We start from the raw sequence: 20,683 nt of genomic DNA, 5'->3' as shown, positions 1-20,683 counted from the left end.
ATGCAAATGCCTCTTCTCTGCTAAAGCCTTTTACGGTTAGTGAAGGCTGCTGCAGGATAGCTAGATGATGTTTCGGTCACTAATATAATTAGTACTCAACTAGATTTTGTACTTGTTCCTCTAGTAAGGTAGATTTATTATTCTTCTAATAGAACTGTGACATGAAATTTCCTTCAAAGTTAAGCTTGTCCTCCCCTTACTAGTCCAATAGGAATTTTCCTTCAAAGTTAAGCTTGTCCTCCCCCTTATTAGTCCAATAGGTTTATTTGGATGGTCCAACCTCTGCCCATTAATTGATAATACAAGTTATAATGAATTCAGTGCTGAAAACTTTACAGCATGAATTCATCAAATTAGATCATAAATCCGCCTCTAGTGAACTCGAGGGATGACGGAAATGGTGATGAAAGGGTGGTCGAGAGATGAGCTATTTCTCACCTCAAGCACACGTATAACACAAGCCAAACATAAATCTGAAAATCACTTGGTAGAGGAGGATTAGTTCCAATCCGAACGAGACTAGGCAATTAAGGGGTCGTCCGCAAAATTTAAGTGAGTAGAGTGTAATATACACATTTTCCCTTTCTTCTAACAGTTAACATTACCTTTTACATGATAAATTTGATAATACACTTGAAATACTCTGGAAGGTTGTTGCATACAGTAGTAGTACTAGTTGTTGACCAAAGTCCTTCAGAGTATTAAAACATCATTCATCATCTTTAAAAATCATTTCATGTACGCAACAACAGTGCAAAATTAAATTAGTGATTTACGTATACTTGTTTTCCTGTTGATGAATGATGTTACCCTTCGAGTACATCTGCAGAAGAGAAGAAGAAAACAAATCATCAAGAAGTAGCTAAAGAGCACATTGCGAAAAACCAACAGATAAAGGGTAAAGGAGAAACAGCATATGAAAACACATTTACGAAGGAAACAAATGTAATAATAAGTCATTTAATACTATGAAGGTAATAAGAACCATAATCTATTTTAAAGGTTAACTCAAGCAATAATAACAGCAGATAACCTAGGAGAAAAGCATTGCACAGTCAGGACCAGGTTTTGATACCCATGGTAACAAGATACCTCTTCACGCTGCTCATTTTGGGAAGTATGAAAAATAAAGCAACTTGCCAGAGGTTGAAGAGGTGGAGAGTGAAATTGTGTTGAATAAGAATTTCTTAGAGCCTTTAGGAACTCTTCCGCTGTGTGTTATTGGGTTTGAAAGGAACAAAAAGAAAACAGGAAATGGGGATGGAAGTAGTCACACAACAAGGAACACTGCTCAAACGAAGCAACCGGGGATGGAAGTAGTCACACAACAAGGAACACTGCTCAAACGAAGCAACCAAGTCACTAGCATAAAGCCAGCTTAAAGGTTCCATAGCTCTTTGGAGTTCTAACTCGAGTGATAACGGAATCTTCAGTCCCTTTTTATAGTTTCCCATTTCTTAAACCTTCGTATTTGCAAAAAAGTTTCAAGTCTTTTCTTCTTTGAATTTTGCAATTTTAGAAAATCATCAGTTTAGCCTCCAGGAAATATTTTCTGGAAGTCCACCAAAAAAAATGGATTAGAAGAGACAGAAGGGAGGTATAGAACATGGGGACAGTACTTTAACTAAGAGCCTCTACCAAAGCCTGACATTTGTTTGGTTCTTCTCTCCCGAAAAAAGTGAGGTCCAAAATGTTTTCCAATTTTCCCATGTTAGCTTGACTTAAATGTTTTGGAAAATATTTCCTTATGAACACATTTTCCTCTAATTTCTGAAAAATTACTTCCCGAGCAAGAGGGAAAAACATTTCCTGAAACTATCCAACAGATGGTTTTAAACCCCCCACCCCCACCCCCACCCCACCCCCGCCACCCAACCCCTTAGGTCACCCCTACTTCAACCCCCACCCCCATAGTCTCTTCCTAGATTATATATAAATGCTCTTGGGACAATATTCTCTGCTTACTAACCAAACGCCAAAAAATAAGTAAGAAAATCACTTATCAAACACACTCTAAGTGATTAACATATCAGTTGGATAATTTTCTAACTAATCACTATCTTTAAGTAACTAGAAAATCTCCTCCTAGGGTTTTATAACACAGCTAACAACCAAGGTAGATGACTAAAAGTAATAGAGGAAGACCAGGGTTAAGAATAAAAACCCACCAGCCACGCCACATGACACTAAGTCCATCCAGAATTGAACTCTTTTCCTACTCCTACTAGTTACACGCACGAAGACACACACTTGGGATGAAATAACTTCCATATTTTGCTCAAGGAGAGGACAGAAGAGAGTATAAAATTATTTTTGAAAAGAGACAGGCCCAGATTGAGCAGGTAAATTTCCTTGACGTCTAAAAGGGCACTGTGCACAAAACTGAGGATAGAGAATTGATGCCTTCTCCACACTGCTTGTTCAGATCTACTTTACAAGGCTGAGGGCAGAATTCTCTCTCAAAGCACAAAGAATAGGTAGAAATTTGACAGGAGTCTCCACTTCCCAACAAAAAATTGCCGCTACAATTGGAAATGTCACTCAAATAGATGCCCAATATCAATGAACAACAAATTCTAGATTTACCAGATAGAGAATAGAAGCAACAAACTAGGCATACCAGGCCCAGAGCTTCAGCCACACTTCTCCTGCTCTGATCACCGCACACACGTAGAAGAGTGTTCATTAGGAATTCCCTCTGATCTACTTTTAAGTGTTTCTCAAGTCCACGAGCCACCATCTCCATCTCAGGCTGTAGAAACATGCCAATAAAACAACAAATAGCATGAAATGGCCCTACACTACAGTGCAAAGTGCATCGGCACCTTGAAATAGTGAGACAACTTGGAAACAATGTTTTAAAAGGCATTTTCGGGGCGACCCGTGGGGCGAGGCGCACCAAAAATGCCCCGAGGCAATGGTGCGGGGCGAAAGTCTCAAGAGGCGTACGCCCAACAATTCGGGGCGTACGTCTGGGCTTTTGAGGCGCATTTTTGTAGTGAGGCGTAAGCCCCAAAGTCTTTTTCAAATTAAAACAATATTTGTTGAATAAATCCTTCATATAATACCCAAACTCTCAAAAGTCAGCTTGTAATTACTCAAGTTTTAAAAAGGAACTGAAATGTATTAAATTAAAAAGTCAAGACCTTTTTTATTAATTGAAGCCCTAATTTATGGTATTTCCCAATTCTTTATCTTGTCCGCTAATCTGCTAATATCTCCCAAAAATATTCAATTTTTTTTTTCACAAATACAAAGAGAACTTCATTCTCCTTCGTAATAGCAAGTGCAAAATTCAAATTGCAGGTTAGTCATCCTTGTTGTTCCTCCATATAGAAAACTTTATTCTTTTCGACTCAAGTTATCTGTGCTTGTAAGTAGCGTTTAATAGATTGTTTTGACTAGTTTTTTGTGGGGATGGAGCACATCTATATATAAATTTTTCCCATATTTATAGTTTTCTTCAATTTTTATGCAATTTTACCTGTTTATAAATATTTACTGTAATTATATTATTTTATAAAATATTAACAATTATATACCCATGGGGCTTACGTCTCGCTGAGGCATATATAAAACTCCTCGCCTTACGCTCACGCCATTTAAAACACTGCTTGAAACGATCACTACATAGAGTGAATAATCTAGCTAGGATCATTGATAGCTGATTTCCTTCTTTTTTTCATATAGTAAATTATACCATTAGGCATTGGGATCAAGAATAAATTTATCAATTAGTTTTCCTGGATTTTTGTGTTTCTAATCAACTATCAATGCCGAGGCACTTTTTAAAGAATTAAAACAGCAGACACCATGAGAATTACACAAACAGAGCATAAACCACACGAACTTAACCGAAGTACAAAATGAAGAGAAGACGAACCGAGAACTCTTCAGGAGGAAATATCTGGTGAATTACGCATATTTTAAACAGTTCCACCGCAGCTTCAGAATGCTTTCCTTGTATTTCCAAGGCCTGAAAACAAAAAAGATTCTAGTAGCATCAATACAAGCAAAATATATTATATTTATGACCATCAATTAATTCATCATGCCAACTGTTTATTTTAGAGGAAAAACAAAGATGGAAGACAAGCTTTCTTCTTTTGTAAGACAATAATTCTCTCAATCCCCAAATCCAAAACCAGATGTACTGAAGTTCACATGCAGATACATTCAACATACCAGTGGCAATTGATGGATTGGTTGGAATTAGAAGAAACTACAGTAGGTGTTTAGTTTCCTACTTTTACATATTATACAACAGGGCTTCAAAACTGATGTTTTATTATCTCATCATAGAGGTTTCTATTTTTAAGCAAGGCTTAATTTCTTCCCTTATTAAAGGTAAAAGAGGAAGTATGACATTGATTAGCAACTGTTTATTTGCTAGCTCCCTTTTATTTTACTAGCCATTCAATAACATAGGGGCTTATCCCATGCACAAACATTGTACCAACTAGTCTTGGTTATAAGGAGTGTTCCGGGGATGAAAAAGGAAAGAGGGAGGAGAATGATCAAAAATTGCTCTTGGGTTTAACTCGCCAAAAAAAATTGTTCTTGGGTTAATTGTAAATCTCCTTTCTTGTCATGCCTAGAAAATGGATGAGGAGGTTGGAAATTGGTAATTAGGAGGGTTGGCTGGTCCATTAGGTTTTAACGGATCTCCATTTAATTCTCCTCCTTTGCTTCCAAATTCTCCCAACCATAGTTGAAGAAGAACCGATAGCTTTATCAAAAGTAGATTTATGCAGTACAACTTTATGGATGGATTAAGGTTTTTAATAACATAGCCTGCTTCAAGAAGTCCAAGGGCATAAATAATTTAATTCCACGTGGAAGAAAAACTTACCCAAGCTTGCAAGAACCTTGACCTAGTGCGTGCAGCAACAGCTGCAGAAACCATTCTTGCAGCCCGAGTATTGTCAAGTCCAACATTATCAGCAAGCCCAGCAATGAAGTTTTGTGCTTCTTCACCACCAATTAGAACAAAAGCTGACTGATTTGCAGTGCTGCAGATGCAAAGAAACAGTAGCTATATGAGGGTAAAAAGGATGAAAAAGCAGGGCATTTAGCAATCAAGCGTCGAGCTAAGCGAGCTACCTTTCACAGTAATTAAGAACAAAGTCGATTGCCACACGATAAAGGGTATCCCGTGCATTCTCAGTATCAAATGAAACTTTCACGCCTGATACCCTCCCTATACATCGTAACTACAAATGGACCAGCATGTTAGCACAAATTGGAGCATAGCTTATAAATTATTAAAAAGTAAAAACTTTGTCAACAAGGAAAGTGGATATGAGACAGTACCATCCAAAATATAAAGGCTATCTAACATGTAGTTCCACTAAAATTTTAAGTTTGAAAGAACATGGACACCTGCAAGGACAATATTATAAAGGTAAGCCATCCCGCCTAATAACCTTTCTGTCTTGCCCTACGCCCCTACCGCACTGCCTTCCAAATAAAGAAGGCTATCTAACATGTACTTCCACCAAAAGAAAATAGAACTGTTCCTAGATCGCTATCTTGAATTGTCAAAGTCTTGAAGTTGACAAAGACTAAGAGCCCGTTTGGTTTAGCTGAATTTAAGTAGCTTTGAAGCACCAAGTGCTGAAAGCATTTTCCAAGTGTTGGCTGAATTTATGAGTAAGCAGTTACGTTTGTTGTGTTTGACTGAAAGTGCTAAGCTTAACAATCGATGTGTTTGGTGAAAAAGAATACTGACAACCAAGTGCTGAAAGCATTTTCCAAGTGTTGGCTGAATTTATGAGTAAGCAGTTACGTGTGTTGTGTTTGACTGAAAGTGCTAAGCTTAACAATCGATATGTTTGGTGAAAAAGAATACTGATAAGTATTTTTCTGCTAAAATGATTGAAATATGAGCTTATTATTGCAACCTTCTTTATTTTAAATTAATAGAAATACAAATTAAGTTGGATCTCAAATCACTTTATATATACAATATCTAATTTTTCAATATTTTAAAAAACAATATCTAATTTTTCACACCATTAAATTAAGCTACTAATTATCAATTATTGTACACGTTTTCACATGGTTTTATCTCGTGGCAGTATTACATGAAATTAGGACCTCTTCTTTCTGCTTGCAACGAATTTTCGACACACGAAAAAATAACTGCAATCACAAAAGAATAAAGTAATTTTATTAATCAATTGTGAGTACAATTATGTTTCTCCCTTGATTCTTCCTCCAAATTGTTCTACGTGATTCGAGGGCTGAATCATCGTATTTCTCGAACTTGGGATAATGCGGAGAAAGTCGAGCATTGTGTGGATCTTCTTCTTGAAGTATTTTACTATCAAGAAGCGCCTGACTACATCTTGATCTCTTTGTGAGTATCCCAAGAAGAAGTTATGGGGTATTCAAGATGATCTCCACTTCTGAGATCCTTTTTTTAAGGGAATATGTAGCCGTTTTTATAGGAATGACCTAGGGTTAGGGTAGGTAGCCTCCAAGCTAGGGTATTGGTAGAGCAGCCTCCAATTTACGATTTAGCCTAAATGTCGTATGCGCTTGATCCGTTAAAATTTCGATGTCTATAAATGCCCCCTACTTCAAGGTTTGTCGAAGTGTAGGCTTCGCCGAAATTTGAAGACGAGACTTGAAGTAATCGACCATCGCAACAGATGATCTCGAAACTTGTAGTTTTCGATTTGCAGGAGGAAGAGATGAAGAGCAGAATTGGTCCCACTGGGCGTGTTTGTTTGCAACGAATTTTCAACACATGAAAAATAACTGCAATCACAAAAGAATAAAGTAATTTTATTAATCAATTGTGAGTACAATTCTGTTTCTCCTTAATTCTTCCTCCGAATTGTTCTCCGTGATTCGAGGGCTGAATCATCATATTTCTCGAACTTAGAATGATGCGGACCTTCCGAGATGTATTTGATCTCCATGAAAGTCGCGAATCTTCTTGAAGTATTTTAATATCAAGAAACGTCTGGCTACATCTCTTTGTGAGTATTCCAAGAGTTTATGAGATATTGAGATGATCTCCATTTTTGAGATCCTTTTTTAAGGGAATATGTAATCCTTATTATAGGAGTGACCTAGGGTTAGGATAGGTAGCCTTCAAGTTAGGGTATTGGTAGAGTATCCTCCAAGCAGCCCTAATAGACTCCTAAAATATCAAGAGTAGTGTCTTGAATGTAGGATTTAGCCCAAATTTCGTATAGGCTTGATTCATTAAAATTTCGATGTCTATACTTTCTAATTCCAGAAAGAAGATTCTCTTCTCTGAAATTTATATGTTATCTATTTCATCTGATAAAGATCCTGTCTAGAAACAACGATGCGAGCGGCTTTAATAATGAAGCAAGATCAGATCTGAAGTAGCGTCTTCAAAAGAGAATATTCTAATGCAAACAAGAAGCATAGATTATCAGCCAAACATTTTTGTTAGCAACTAGATGGAGGAAGAAAAATAAGAAAACGGGATTTGGACTTTCAGTTAGGGAGGGTACTGTGAGGATTATAAACACATATAAGGGATAGTAATGTAAATTACTAGGCCAAACTCATCTATCTTTTAAGCAAAAAAGCCATAAGTTATCCAACTTATAGCTTTTGGCTTGTTTTCCAAAGTTTTGGTTTAAAAGCACTTTTTGTTTTTGCCAAATACCAAAATGAGCCAATGCTTTTTGGTTTGACTAGCTCTTAAGCCAATCCAAACACCCTCTAAACTGAAACCTTAAGTCCAACTTAAAGATCCACATTAAGTTGAGGTGTGGTGGAAATGCACCCACGGAATCAAGATATGCATTACACATTACTTCAAATCTAGTTTTCATGAAAAAATGATGCATATAGAAGTTGATTGTCATTTTATTCGATAAAAGATCGAATCGGGGTGCATTGTGACAGGTTTCGCCAACTCGAATGATCAATTAGCACATATTCTTACAAAATCAGTTTGTTGCTCCACAATAGAGTATATTTTTGGTATTGTATGCTCTAACTTGAGGGGGAATATTAAAAACTAGAAAACTAATATTGCAAGAGCCCATTCCTTGTATACCTATAGGAAAGATTTGGCATCCTAATTATGGTGTAAATAGGAATAGGAATTACTTTCCTTTCCCTTTTAGAATTACTTGAAACTATATCAACCCCAACATGCTTGAGCGCAAATCAAGCAATTTATTCCCAACATCTCTTTGTATCGTTCTTTACAAGGGTAAGCATTTTCCAATGTTACCCACCGGTCCTATCAAAAATTTAAAAAAAAACATGTTATCGGTCTTACTATACAGAGAAGGAGAAGCAGGTGTGGCATTCAAAAAGTTTAAGAAGAAAAGAAAACGGAACCACCAAAAAATTGTTTAGTATGGCTTTGACAAAAACCTTTTGACGTTGGTCTTCATCATATTATAATTTTCTTTCCTGAAGGGTGGTCCATTCTTCTAAGAAGAAACCTCAATGAGTGGGGACTCAAGGACTAGAAGCAGTTGATAATGCCCCTCCTCTCTTACTACACAAAGAAGGAGCAAGAAGTGTGGCATTCAAAAAGTTTAAGAAGAAAGGAAACCGAAATAACCAAAAAGATTGTTTAGTGTGGCTTTGACAAAAACCTTTTGACGCTGGTCTTACTTCATTATTATAATTTTCTTTCCTGAAGGATGGTCCATTCCTCTAAGAAGAAACCTCAATGAGTGGGGCCTCAAGGACTACATGCAGTTGATAATGCCCTCCTCTTACTCCCATCCCTGGCAACATATTCTGGAAACCCCACGCTAACGAACTTTTCTCGGTTAAAAGTTGTAATAACTCCATCACTATTTCCTCCCAAGGCTCGACTCCTCGACCTTGGAAAGCAATCTAGAACAGCCATGCCCCTTGTAAGGTCAAATATTTCCCTTGGAATTGTAGCTTATGGGAAATGCCTCAATCTTGATAATATTCCAAAGAAGGAATATTCATTATGCACGGGTGCTCTCTTTGCAAGAATGAAGAAGACGTAAACCATTTATTCCTTCAACGCAAAGTCTCTTCCAGCATCTAGAACTTCATTTTTAACATCTTATCCGCGATGCATGCCAAGATCTACTTTGGATTTCCCCCTAGCTTGGCATAAAAAATGATTGACTAAAGCTTCTTCCAAATTTTGGAATTCCATCTCCGCCGCTTTGGAAGGAAAGAAATGCTAGAGTTTCTTAAGACAAAGGACAATGTAATTGAACTTAAATTCAGTTGTATATCCTTTTTTAGTTTTGGTGCAATATGGATGCAGCAAACTCATTAAATAAAAAGGGACTTCCAAACAAAATCAAGGAACTAAACAACTATGCAAACATTTCGTATTTTGTAAGAAAAAAGAAATGAAAAATGAGAAGCCATTAACATACTGACTTGAATTATATCATCCTCCAAAATGTCCTTCCCCGTCATTCTATTGTCCAAGATGGCTGGAAAGCAAATTTGTAAACTGTGATTTAAAAGGAAAACCATAACTAACAATTATCGGGGAAGCTTGAAAACGTCAAGATCATATGTTCTTCCCATATGAAACACAATATGCAATAGTTACACGTATAACATATAAGTCACGCGAATCTAAAACCCATTCAATATGATAACTATCCTGCGACTGCAAAACTGCATTTTAAGTTAAAGCTTCAAGAATGTGGTAACTAAACTTAAGAAGCCATGACCGACTACTTATTGTCTGCTTGATATGTTTTTGATAAGGTTAATTGTATTAATCAAAAGGGAGAGAACTCCCGTATACCGGAAGTATACCAAAAAGTAGAGAATTTACATCAGAACATGATTCTCTACAAAAGACGCACAATCTTCTATACAAATAGGGGCTATATTCTGCTTGATATGTTCTTTAGGCCTTCATCCACACAATAATTCAACTTCTCTATGAGTGCCCAATGAGAAAAATGACAGATGACTGGCAGACATACACAGAGGGGGAGAGAGAGAGAAATGAGAAAACCTAGTTGGAGATACGTATTCACCTTTGATGTTGCTAAATACCAAAAAAAATGCAATTGATATACCACCAACCAAAAGAATGAGATGAAGAGATACGAAAGAACCTTCAAACGAAGACCTTTACTCTCTTTTTTTGTAGGTCCAAAACAAAGATATTTCCTTCAATTAATAGAACCGAACAAAATGCAGCTCTTCACCCGTACAAACCTATTCTTGAATTGGCAAATGCCAATCACAGACAAAAGATCAATACACATTGTACAGGGCCTAAGCCTTCATCTAACACTATTTTACTAGCTGCACGATTTAGAAATATCGGGAATAGGATTGAGCGGGGGTTTTGGGGGTGTTTCTAGTCCTAAAGGGGAGGGGTCTAAGGTAATGTCTTGGGAGGAAATGGCGGCAATTATGGGGAGTGGAATATCCCATGTATACATGGGGATTGTAACACCATTACAGTCCCGGAAGAGAAAGTGAATTGTAGGGTGTTGTCAAGGGCAATGGAGGAATTCTCAGCGTTTATTGAAACCCATTTTCTTATTGATCTTCCTTCAACAAATGCTTCTTTCATTTGGACTAGGTTGGAGGATTCTACATCTAGATTGAGACTTGATACATTTCTAGTGTCTACAATCTAGGAGCAGTCAGCCCCGGCTATGATACAGATTCCTTTCGAGGTTAACATCGGACCATTCGCCTATCATGCAGGATAGAGAAAGAAGTACGAGAACTCCTTTTAGATTTGAGAACATGCAATTACAAGCAGCAGAGCAAACATTAATGAGAAAATGGTTGGATGATGCAGTAGCTACAATGGTGGGAAGCCCGTCTTCCAAGGCTGGAAAGGAGTTGAAGTTGCTCCAAAAAGATATAGAGGTGTGGAACAAGGAGGTTCTAGGAAGGGTAGAGCTGAAGACGAGGCAATTAATGAATAAGATCAGAAAGGGTAGAGGAGGGGAAGGAGTTGGAGGAGCGGGAGAGAGAGAATAGGGAGTTTGAAGAGGGAGCTAGCCTCTTTGGCATTAGCCCAAGAGAATAGTTGGAGAAAAACTTCATTGTGGTGGGAAAAAGGGGATTCGAATACAAAATTCTTTCACATTATAGCAATTACTAATAGAAGGAGGAATTACATAGAGTAATAGAAATTAATGGAGTAATGCATGAGTGGGAAGAGGGTGTAGAAGTGGCAATTGCAGACTATTATGAGTGTTTTTCAAACTGGAAGCGAATTGGAGGCCTAATCTAGGGGGTGTGGGGTTTAACCAAATAGGAGAAGATAACAAGGACTGGTTGGAAGGGCCATTGGGGAAGGAAGCAAAGAGTACCAGGTGTTTTGTGCAAATTGCAGAAGGCCTATGAATATGATCATGGATAGCCTTATATGAAGCATGCCTCACACATGACACCTCAACACAAGGAGTATACCAACAGTGATTAGGTGTTACATGTACTAAACACCTACTTCACATTGTATAGTAGCAGCTAATATATACAATATGGTTTTATCTATTTTTGGACTTGCCTAGGTCCAGCCTAACAACATTAAGGAATAGGAAAGTTGGTGTTCAAACAACAACAAAAAATCCAGTAAAATCTCACAATTGGGGTCTGGTGACGATAGTGTGTATGCATATCTTCGAGTCAAGGTTGAAAGCTGGTGTTATGGAGATAAAGCCCAAAAAAACCACAAGTATTGCCATTCAAGGTTCAATAAAGCCCTATCGGAAAAGTAGTTATGGAGATTTAGGAGAGAGAAACATACTTTTTGGAGAGAGGAGATAACTAAAAATACAAAATTTTGGAAGGGTTTGGACGACTAAAAATGTAATATGCTTGATGGATCATGGATGATGTTTGTGGAGAAACATTTTAAAGAAATGGGATGAACTTAATGGATATGTATTCTTTAGGGTAGGAGATGGAAGGGTAATTTTTTAAGGCATAAGTGGTGCGAGGGCAATACTTTAACACTCACTTTTCCAAATATTTACAGAATTTCAAGCCAAAAATCATATGACAGTCCAATGAAATCGAAGGATACAAAATGGAGAAGTTTTTCAGATTTGAGTTTTAGGAGGAACTTTCAAGACCGGGACAATAGAGTGTTTTATGTTAAATCATATTACGAGGCGGTTTAATTCCACAAAGATTGATTTAGACCCCTAAGTTTCCAAGAAAAGTATGTTACTTCACTTGGCTAGCAACAAGATAGGTGATATTTACGGCCAAAAATCTAAGGAAGAGGAAAGTTACGTACATTACTGCTTTATGTGTATGGGATCGGGTGAAGAGTTGACCATCTTCCCCCTGATTGTCGGGTAGCCTCGAGGTTAAGGTGGCACTTTTGTGTTGGTTTGAAATAACTTGGGTGATGCCATGCACCATGAAGGACTTAATGTTCAGTTTGAAGATAGACGGAAAAGAAAACACGTGGCTTGGAATATTGGTCCACTAGCACTTATGTAGACGTTTAGATAGAAGGAAAAAAGAAGAGCTTTAGAAAGTGTAGAGATGAATTTTGTACAATTGAGGAAAAGCCTTTTATTTTTATTTTTATTTTTATTTTCCTTTTGATGCACTCAAGAGGTTCCTTTATGTATAGAAGATTGGATGTCATTTGTATTAAATAACATTTTTCTATAGGTTTTATACATTTTGGTATACTTCTTGTCTACAGTGTTTTTGTGCCCAAACAATAATAAAATTATTACTTTATCTTAAAAAAAGTAAAGAAAGTGGAATACCGTCAGTTAGTGGAGAGCACTGACGAGGAGCAGAGGAGAGTGAAAAGAGAAAGATATAAGTAAGCTAGGAGGGAGGCGAAATTAGCGGTCACGGAAGCTAAGACTCCTGCGTTTGGTCGAATGTATGAGGAACTGGGGGCAAAGTCGGGGATAAGAAGTTATTTCAGCTGGCCAAAGTGAGAGAGAGGAAGGCTCATTTCCAAAGCGAGAGGAGGAAGGCTCGTGACCTGGATCAAGTGAAGTGTATCAAAGACGAGGAAGGTCGTGCATTGATGGAAGAGGCCCAGATTAAGCAAAAATGACAGTCGTACTGGGAAGGAAACATTGTGTTAGGGGAATTGGGGCGCTCCGAGAGTCACCAAGAATTTAGGTACTATAGGCGTATTAAAGTTGAGGAGGTCGTGGGAGCGATGCGTAAGATAAGTCGGGGCAAAGCGACCGGACCAAACGAGATTCTAGTAGAATTTTGGAGGTATGTGGGTAGAGCAGACTTGGAGTGGCTGATTGTGCTGTTTAATGTTATTTTCAGGACGCAGAGAATCCCAGATACGTGGAGGTGGAGTACGATGATTCTGATGTACAAGAACAAGGGGGACATCTAGAATTGTAACAACTATAGGGGTATCAAGTTACTAAGTCATACCATGAAAGTTTGGGAGATGGTGGTGGAAGGGAGGATAAGGAGGGCAGCGTCTATAATAGAAAACCAGTCCGGGTTCATACCGGGTCGTTCTACTACGGAAGCTACCCACCTTATCAGGAGGTTGGTGGAACAGTACAGAGATAGGTCGAGGAATTTGCACATAGTGTTTATTAACCTAGAGAAGGCGTATGACAAAGTCCCTAGGGACGTTCTTTGGAGATGCCGGAAGGTAAAAGGTGTGTCGGTAGCTTATATTAGGACGATAAAGGATATGTATGATGGAGCTAAGACTCGGGTTAGGACTGTGGGAGGTGACTCAGAGCCTTTTCTGGTGGTTATGGGGTTACACTAAAGATCTGCGCTCAGCCCGTTCTTATTTTCCCTAGCGATGGACGCACTGACACACCATATTCAAATTTGATTAGAAATTTGAGAAAAGAGATAGTAAAAGCCGGGATGAAACACACAGCCGTTGCAAAAACATTTATGAATGTTTAACTATTAAGGTGCATTGCATCCCCAATATGTGATTCCCTATCTATTAAATGTCTCAAACTGACAAGGTTGTTGTATGTCAAAAAAAAGGTCCTGTTTAGGTGGTTGGTTTTGTTGGTAATCTGGCTTCCATCCTTACTTCACAAGATCAAAAGGCAGTGTTCCTATGGCCTTCGAAAGTCAACTACCAATTATCGATCCTGAGGATAGCCCGATATCGGCTATTCCACAGCTAGAATCAGCAACCACCGAAGAAAATAGGAGATTGCATGTTCGTATGCTGGAGATGTGGGACGCCTAGTCCAATGGCAAAGAACCACCCAGTACAATCCCCAGGTTTCTGAACTGCTCCCCAGGACGAGTGGAACCACCAACGTTCCCATCCCCGTGACCAACCCATTCGTCCCGTTTGAGTACCTCATTATATCAGCCAACTTTACCTGTATGCCTTTTGAGGTCCGCCCCCAGATACCGTTTTCAGGGGTACCTTCTACATTATTCACCGCACCACCAATCTCTACAACGGCACAGCCAACAGTGCCCAAGCCATGCTTCGAGCCTTCAGCTTTCACTTTTCAAGGCCCACAATTTCAGCTAGACACAACTCATGTTACCCAAACTCTTACTCTCAGCACCCGCAATATGTCCAATGGAGCAGGAAAGAACAGTGAGAAACCCCGAGCAGGAAGAACTAGCTCGGAAGATGAAAAGCCTGGAACAAAGTTTGAAAAACATGCAAGGCCTGAGTGGCCAAAAAAATGTCTCATAATCCGACCTGTGTATGTTTCCCATGTTCACTTGCCTGTTGGCTTCAAAACGCCAAAATTTGAAAAGTACGACGGGCACGGAGACCCGATCGCTCATCTGAAACGAAATTGTAACCAGCTGAGAGGTGCTAGAGGAAAAGAAGAATTATTGATAGCTTATTTTGGGGAAAGCTTGACGGGAATTGCGTCAGAATGGTACATGGACCAGGACATCTCCCATTGGCATATATGGGATGATTTGGCCCGAGATTTCGTCAGGCAATTTCAATACAATGTTGATATAACTCCAGACAGGAATTCCCTGACTAATATCAAGAAGAAAACCGCGGAAAGCTTCCGTGAATATGCTATCAAGTGGCGCGAGTAAGCAGCCAGGGTGAAACTGCCTATGGATGAGGCAGAAATGGTTACTGTTTTCTTACATGCCCAAGAGGCCGATTATTTCCAGAATATGATGTCTGTCATGGGCAAACCTTTTGCAGAAGCAATAAAAATTGAAGAAATGGTGGAAAATGGTCTGAAAACTGGCCGAATGTTAAGTCAATCTGCTTTGAGAGACACCTCCCAAGCCATCCAGAACGGCTCGGGAGCTTTGGTAATGCCCAACCCTATACACGGCCACAGCAGCACTACAACCAAAACTAAGCTCCACCTCCCAGAAATAACCATCCTCACCAAGCTCCATATAATCCCTGTCCACCACATAACAACTACCAACATAATTCACGCCCTCATGAGCCTCCTAGGAGAAACAACTTCATCCCTATTGGTGAATCCTACTCCAGCATGTTCCCGAAGCTAATCCTGATGTATCTATTGCAACATGTACCCCCAAACCGGCAAAATCATGAATCCCCATATACCGGCTCGGTGCCAGATGTGCCTACCATTCGGGAGCAGAGGGTCATGATACGGAGGACTGTTAGACCCTGAAGAGAGCAGCTAAAAGTTAGATAGAACAAAAACGAGTGGTGTTGAGGGATGAGGAAGTCCCTAATGTGACTAACAATCCATTACTGGCTCACAATAATGGGCCAGTCATTGGAATGATTTGTGATGATAAAGAATTTAATCCAGCATCGAAAGTCATTACAGCCATCGCCAATCCAGAAGCAAAACCCAAAGCGGCGGTGAAACAAACCAGAATTGAGAAGAAAATCCCTCCAGCTCCTCAAACTGTAGAAAAAGTTGTAGAAACAAAAACTTGGACAGCACCTGCTAAGAGTGCAATTCTTTATGTTCCTAAGGCTCCAAGAAAAGAACAGCTCATTTTGAGCACTCCCAAAGGATTCGAGCAAAGGAAAGCCACGTTGAATGTGCCAGAGTTGTATGTGCCAAAAGGGACCTATGTGGCGCGGGGGGCGGTAATTCCACCAAGGCTGACTGAGCATGTGGTTATTAGCCGCGCACCACAAAGCCCTATGAGGGACTCCACCGCAGTTCCCTGGAATTACAACAAGACAGTAGTTACTTACAAGGGGAAAGAGGTCCGTTCTTATTCGCCCTGGTGATGGACACGTTAACACACCATATTCAAGGAGAGGTGCCATGGTGCATGCTATTCGCCCATGACAAGGTTCTGACTGATGAGTCGCGAGTCGGTGTTAACGAGAGGCTAGAAGTTTGGAGACATGCTCTTGAGTCTAATGGTTTTAAGCTGAGCAGGACGAAGACGGAATACCTGGAGTGTAAGTTTAGCGCTGAGCTGGGGGAAGTGGGTGTGGATGTGAGGCTTGAATCACAGGTTATCCCAAGTAGAGGCAGCTTCAAGTACCTTGGGTCGGTTATCCAGGGGGAGAGGAGATCGACGAGGATGTCACACACCGTATTGGGGTAGATTGATGAAGTTGAGGTTAGCATCTAGAGTCCTGTGTGACAAGAGAGTGTTACCGATACTCAAAGGTAAGTTCTATAAAGCGGTAGTTAGACCGGCCATGAAGTATGGGGCTGAGTATTGGCCTGTTAAGAACTCACATATCAAGAAGATGAAAGTAGCAGAAATGAGGATGTTGAGGTGGATATGTGGGCATACTAGGATGGATAAGATTAGGAATGATGATATTTAGGAGAAGGTGCATGTGGCTCCCATTGATGACAAGATGCGGAAAGCGAGGCTCAGATGGTTCGGACATGTTCAGCGGAGAAGCCCAGATGCTCCGGTAAGGAGGTGTGAGCGGTTGGTTGGGGAGGGCACGAGAAGAGGTAGAGGGCGGCCTAAGAAGTGTTGGGGGAGAGGTGATCAGGCAAGATATGGCGAGGCTTCAGATTTCCGAGGACGTGACATTTGATAGGAAGATAGGGTTGTAGGTTAGGAGATAGTTGAGTCTTGCCTTACTTCGTATATTTGTGAGAATAGTCTGGTAGGGTTTTTGTCTAATATAGCTAGTGGCCAATGTTGTGTCTTACTATTTCGCTTTTCAGTGCAAGACTTATTTACTAGCTATTGCTTTTGTTTGCATCTTTCTTCTGGATTTCACGTTATTCCTATTTTTCCTATGATTTCTATGGTAATACTAATATTTTCTCCTTTTGTCTTTTTGTTTTCTTGAGCCGAGGGTCTTTCGGAAACAGCCTCTCTATTCCTTCGGGGTAAGGGTAAGGTATGCGTACACACTACCCTCACCAGACTCCACTAGTGGGATTTTACTGGGTTGTTGTTGTTGTTGATCTATTCCAAAAAGAATGGCACTAATCCATATTTTTTGTAGAATGCATACAAACCTATTGTATGGAGCAAGAATTACTGGAACGCCACTTTGTTGGCACCAATCTATATTTAGAAACTTGTTAACTTTAAACTTATATCCAAAGAAATATCATGGTATATGTAAGACCAAGTTCCAATGCACTTTTAGCATGTGCCACATTTCTTTCTTAAACTTTGTGCACATAAAATGAAATAGAGAGAGTACAACATAGTTGACTACTTTCCGATTTGTTCCATCATTCCAATCACTTGAAAGGCAACTACTCTTGCAAATTAGCATCGTGTCTTTCGGGTCTCTTGAAGGAGAAGTGTTGTAACTCTAACCAACTGGAAAAACTTATGTGGTTATATCCCTTTTCTTTCTTGCCTTATTAAGATACACAAATAGGAGAATTTTTGTGGAAAGTCACGTGAGAATCCCTTTTACTTTTCTTGTTGGGGAAGTGGGACCTTCGAAGAGGGAAATGTTGAACATGTCATTGAGAAGAAATCTGCAAAAGTACCTGCTTGTGTGTGAAAGATGGATTAATAGCGTGCCTTGCACCGATAGCTTTGGTTACATCGACATACCCAATATTATCTCATACCATGGAGTCTGGGAAGGGTAATGTATACGTAGACCTTACCCCTACCTTGTGAGGACCTTACCCCTAGCTTTGGCTACACCGGCAAGGACAGGAGAAATGAGGGGGCATGAAGACCTAGATCTAGTCTTCACATGACAGGTCCTTTAGTTTTTAACTTACGGCGTTAGGCATTAAGTTAACCAAGACAAAAAGTACTCATGTTTTTATAGACGTTAAAAATTAAGTTTCTATTTTAAGGATAGATACTCTCAAATTTAAGGACCCTTTGTATTAAAACTCACTCTTTTACAACTACCATATGACTCATTCACTTAACTTAGAAAATATAAACAATATGATTATTAAGATGGAAAGAAACAGTCACATAACTAACAATAAGCTGGAAATAAACTTACCTCGAATCAATCTATTGGCCATTTTCTGATACTCCTCTTGATTCTCTGCTCCAACTTGATCCGAACTGGAAGTCGAAACAGGCCACCATTTTGGCAACTTCTCCACCGAGCTCTTCTTCCTTCGCCTCCTCGAAAACCTAATTCGACTTCCCCAATCCCAATTGCTGTCTTCACTATCCAACACATTTGGTTTGTTCCTATAAACTGTCTCATTTTTGGCAACAAGTACTTCTTTTCCACCCAAACTACGGTCTCTTTTATACACTAATTCAACGTTGTTGTTTCGTTCGTTGTTCATCCGTAACCCTAGAACTAGAAGCTTAAAAATAGCCCTAAGAGTGAAAATAACTACGAAACTGGTAATTACTAGAGTACCTAGGAATTGAACGGTGGACCTTCTGCAGGAGAACAGAACTCTACCGTTATTGCTATCTATACGGATGAGAGTTTGCAAGTCTTTAATGGCGGCTCGGCTAGAGTCGACGAATTCGCTGAGCTTCGAATCAAGAAGGTCCTTGACTGAGTACAAGGATTTGGTAGGTAAATCATCAATGGTGAGAATGAAGTGGAGGTTTTGATCGGACGGTGGAGGAGAGGTGGTGTCTTCGGTGAGATTAGGATAGAACTTTTTAAGGAGACGGCGGCGCAGATGGCGGCGACGGGGAGGAGAGGGGGAAACTCGTCGGGAAATGACGTAGTGACGGTGGTGGTGGAAGGAACGACATCGCTCTGTGGAAGTGAAGTGAACGGACCTGGAGGGTGAGATATACAGAGAGAGGTTCATTGGCATTTGTGTTAAAAGTGCAATTGCAAAGGGGAAGAGCTGTATTACTTGACATGCCAATACAAAAACATGAGAATGAGACAAATTATTAATTAATAAATATTAATTAATTAAATTATTATATCCTTATTTATTCTTTAAGATATAATTTTTCTTTATTGAATATTTATTCTATTTATGTGTTATCTCAATATTCAAGAACAATTATTACTAAAAGTAAAAAAAGAAAAGTTTTGTCTTGAACTACTAAAATAACAAATAATTTGAGACAACTATTTTTAATAATTATGACCGTTAATATGAGACTGAGGGAATAGCTTTTAGGGGAAGGCTTTGAATATAAGCAAAACAAAATAAGTGCTTGTTTGACACATTCATTGATAATAAAAATAAATTTGGAAAAATAAATAATGACTTCTTAGTCTCCTAAAGTGACAAAGTGCGTGACCAATATTAAGCAAGATAAAGGTACAAACCCAACCACTATATTGCACAATATCATACTTATTCATGTCCATGTTGCGAAGCAATCTTAATTTGTAGGCAAAATACATAAGTACCCACCTAATCTATGGCTCAAATCACCTTTACACACTTTCTGTGGACGATAATAATATTACACACGCAACCTTTTAAAATTGTGCCTAATAAACACTACGTTTGCTAGATGGCACGCGCGTGTTTAACAAAAAAAATCAGCGCGTCAAACCAATGCATTATCTGTCCAAGTCCTTATATAAGCACACGTGTCTAAATCTTATTTGTCCACTTATTTTTGTTAATTTAATAATTAAATGAAAAGAAAATGATATCCAAGCCCTTCTTCCCCATTTGGAGCCCTCCCCGGAAGCCGGCGACAACCGCAACCTCCTCATCTCCTCCCTTTTGCATCTCCTTTAAGAAGATGTCAGCCATAACTCGTAATACCGGCAACGACCTCAAGCAACAAGCCGAGAACTCCATTGCCAGGTCATTAGTTTCACTGTCAGTTCATGATCGATGAGCTCAGATCTTCTACGCGTGGGTGGAGCTATCAGATCTTTCGGCAAGCTGGTGTTCTTCGTTCAAATCTGGTCTCGTTTGGTTAAAAAAAGGCAAACAACAACGACCTCCATTTTCGACCACTGTTACAGTGGCAAACCCATCGGTAACAATGGTGATTCCACAGCAAAAAGTGAAATTTATAGACTAAAAAAATGGTGAAAATTCATGTTAATATTTTGTTCTGGTGGGGATTTACCATGGCTGATGGAGTTTAGAGGAGGAGGTCGACGGGTATGGGGTTCAGAAGAAGATGAGAAACGTGGTGGGGGGCTTTGTTTCTTTTAAATATTATCAATTGGTGTAAATTTAGTATTTTCTTTTTTTTCTTGAGTTAGGACACGTGTCACGACCTTATTGGCACGTGACCTCACACATATTTTGAAATGCTGGTCAAGAAAAAAATGGTGTGTACTAGCTACACTTTAGAAAGATTGCATGTGTAATATTATTATCGTCCACAGAAAATGCGTAAGGGGGATTTGGGTCATAGATTAGGTGGGTACTTATGTATTTTGCCTAATTTGTACTATCATATAGAGCAA

The 20,683-nt window shown here is 39.2% G+C and overlaps 1 protein-coding gene across 1 annotated transcript; it reads right to left on the bottom strand.

Annotated features, from left to right (window-relative positions):
• Positions 1-582: 582 nt before the first annotated feature.
• On the bottom strand, positions 583-19,132 carry LOC107797089 (uncharacterized). The gene is made up of 7 exons (XM_016619954.2): positions 18,314-19,132; positions 9,382-9,437; positions 5,104-5,213; positions 4,853-5,012; positions 3,884-3,976; positions 2,621-2,752; positions 583-823 (listed from the first exon to the last, which is right to left on the bottom strand). Exons 1-7 carry the CDS (start codon positions 19,101-19,103, stop codon positions 773-775), a joined length of 1,392 nt encoding a protein of 463 aa, XP_016475440.2. The 5' UTR covers positions 19,104-19,132; the 3' UTR covers positions 583-772.
• Positions 19,133-20,683: the final 1,551 nt, after the last annotated feature.

This window comes from Nicotiana tabacum, chromosome 7 (assembly GCF_000715075.1).
Source record: "Nicotiana tabacum cultivar K326 chromosome 7, ASM71507v2, whole genome shotgun sequence".
Taxonomy (NCBI): domain Eukaryota; kingdom Viridiplantae; phylum Streptophyta; class Magnoliopsida; order Solanales; family Solanaceae; genus Nicotiana; species Nicotiana tabacum.
The sequence above is the reverse complement of the archived record's forward strand: the minus strand, read 5'-3'. Positions and strand labels throughout refer to the sequence as shown.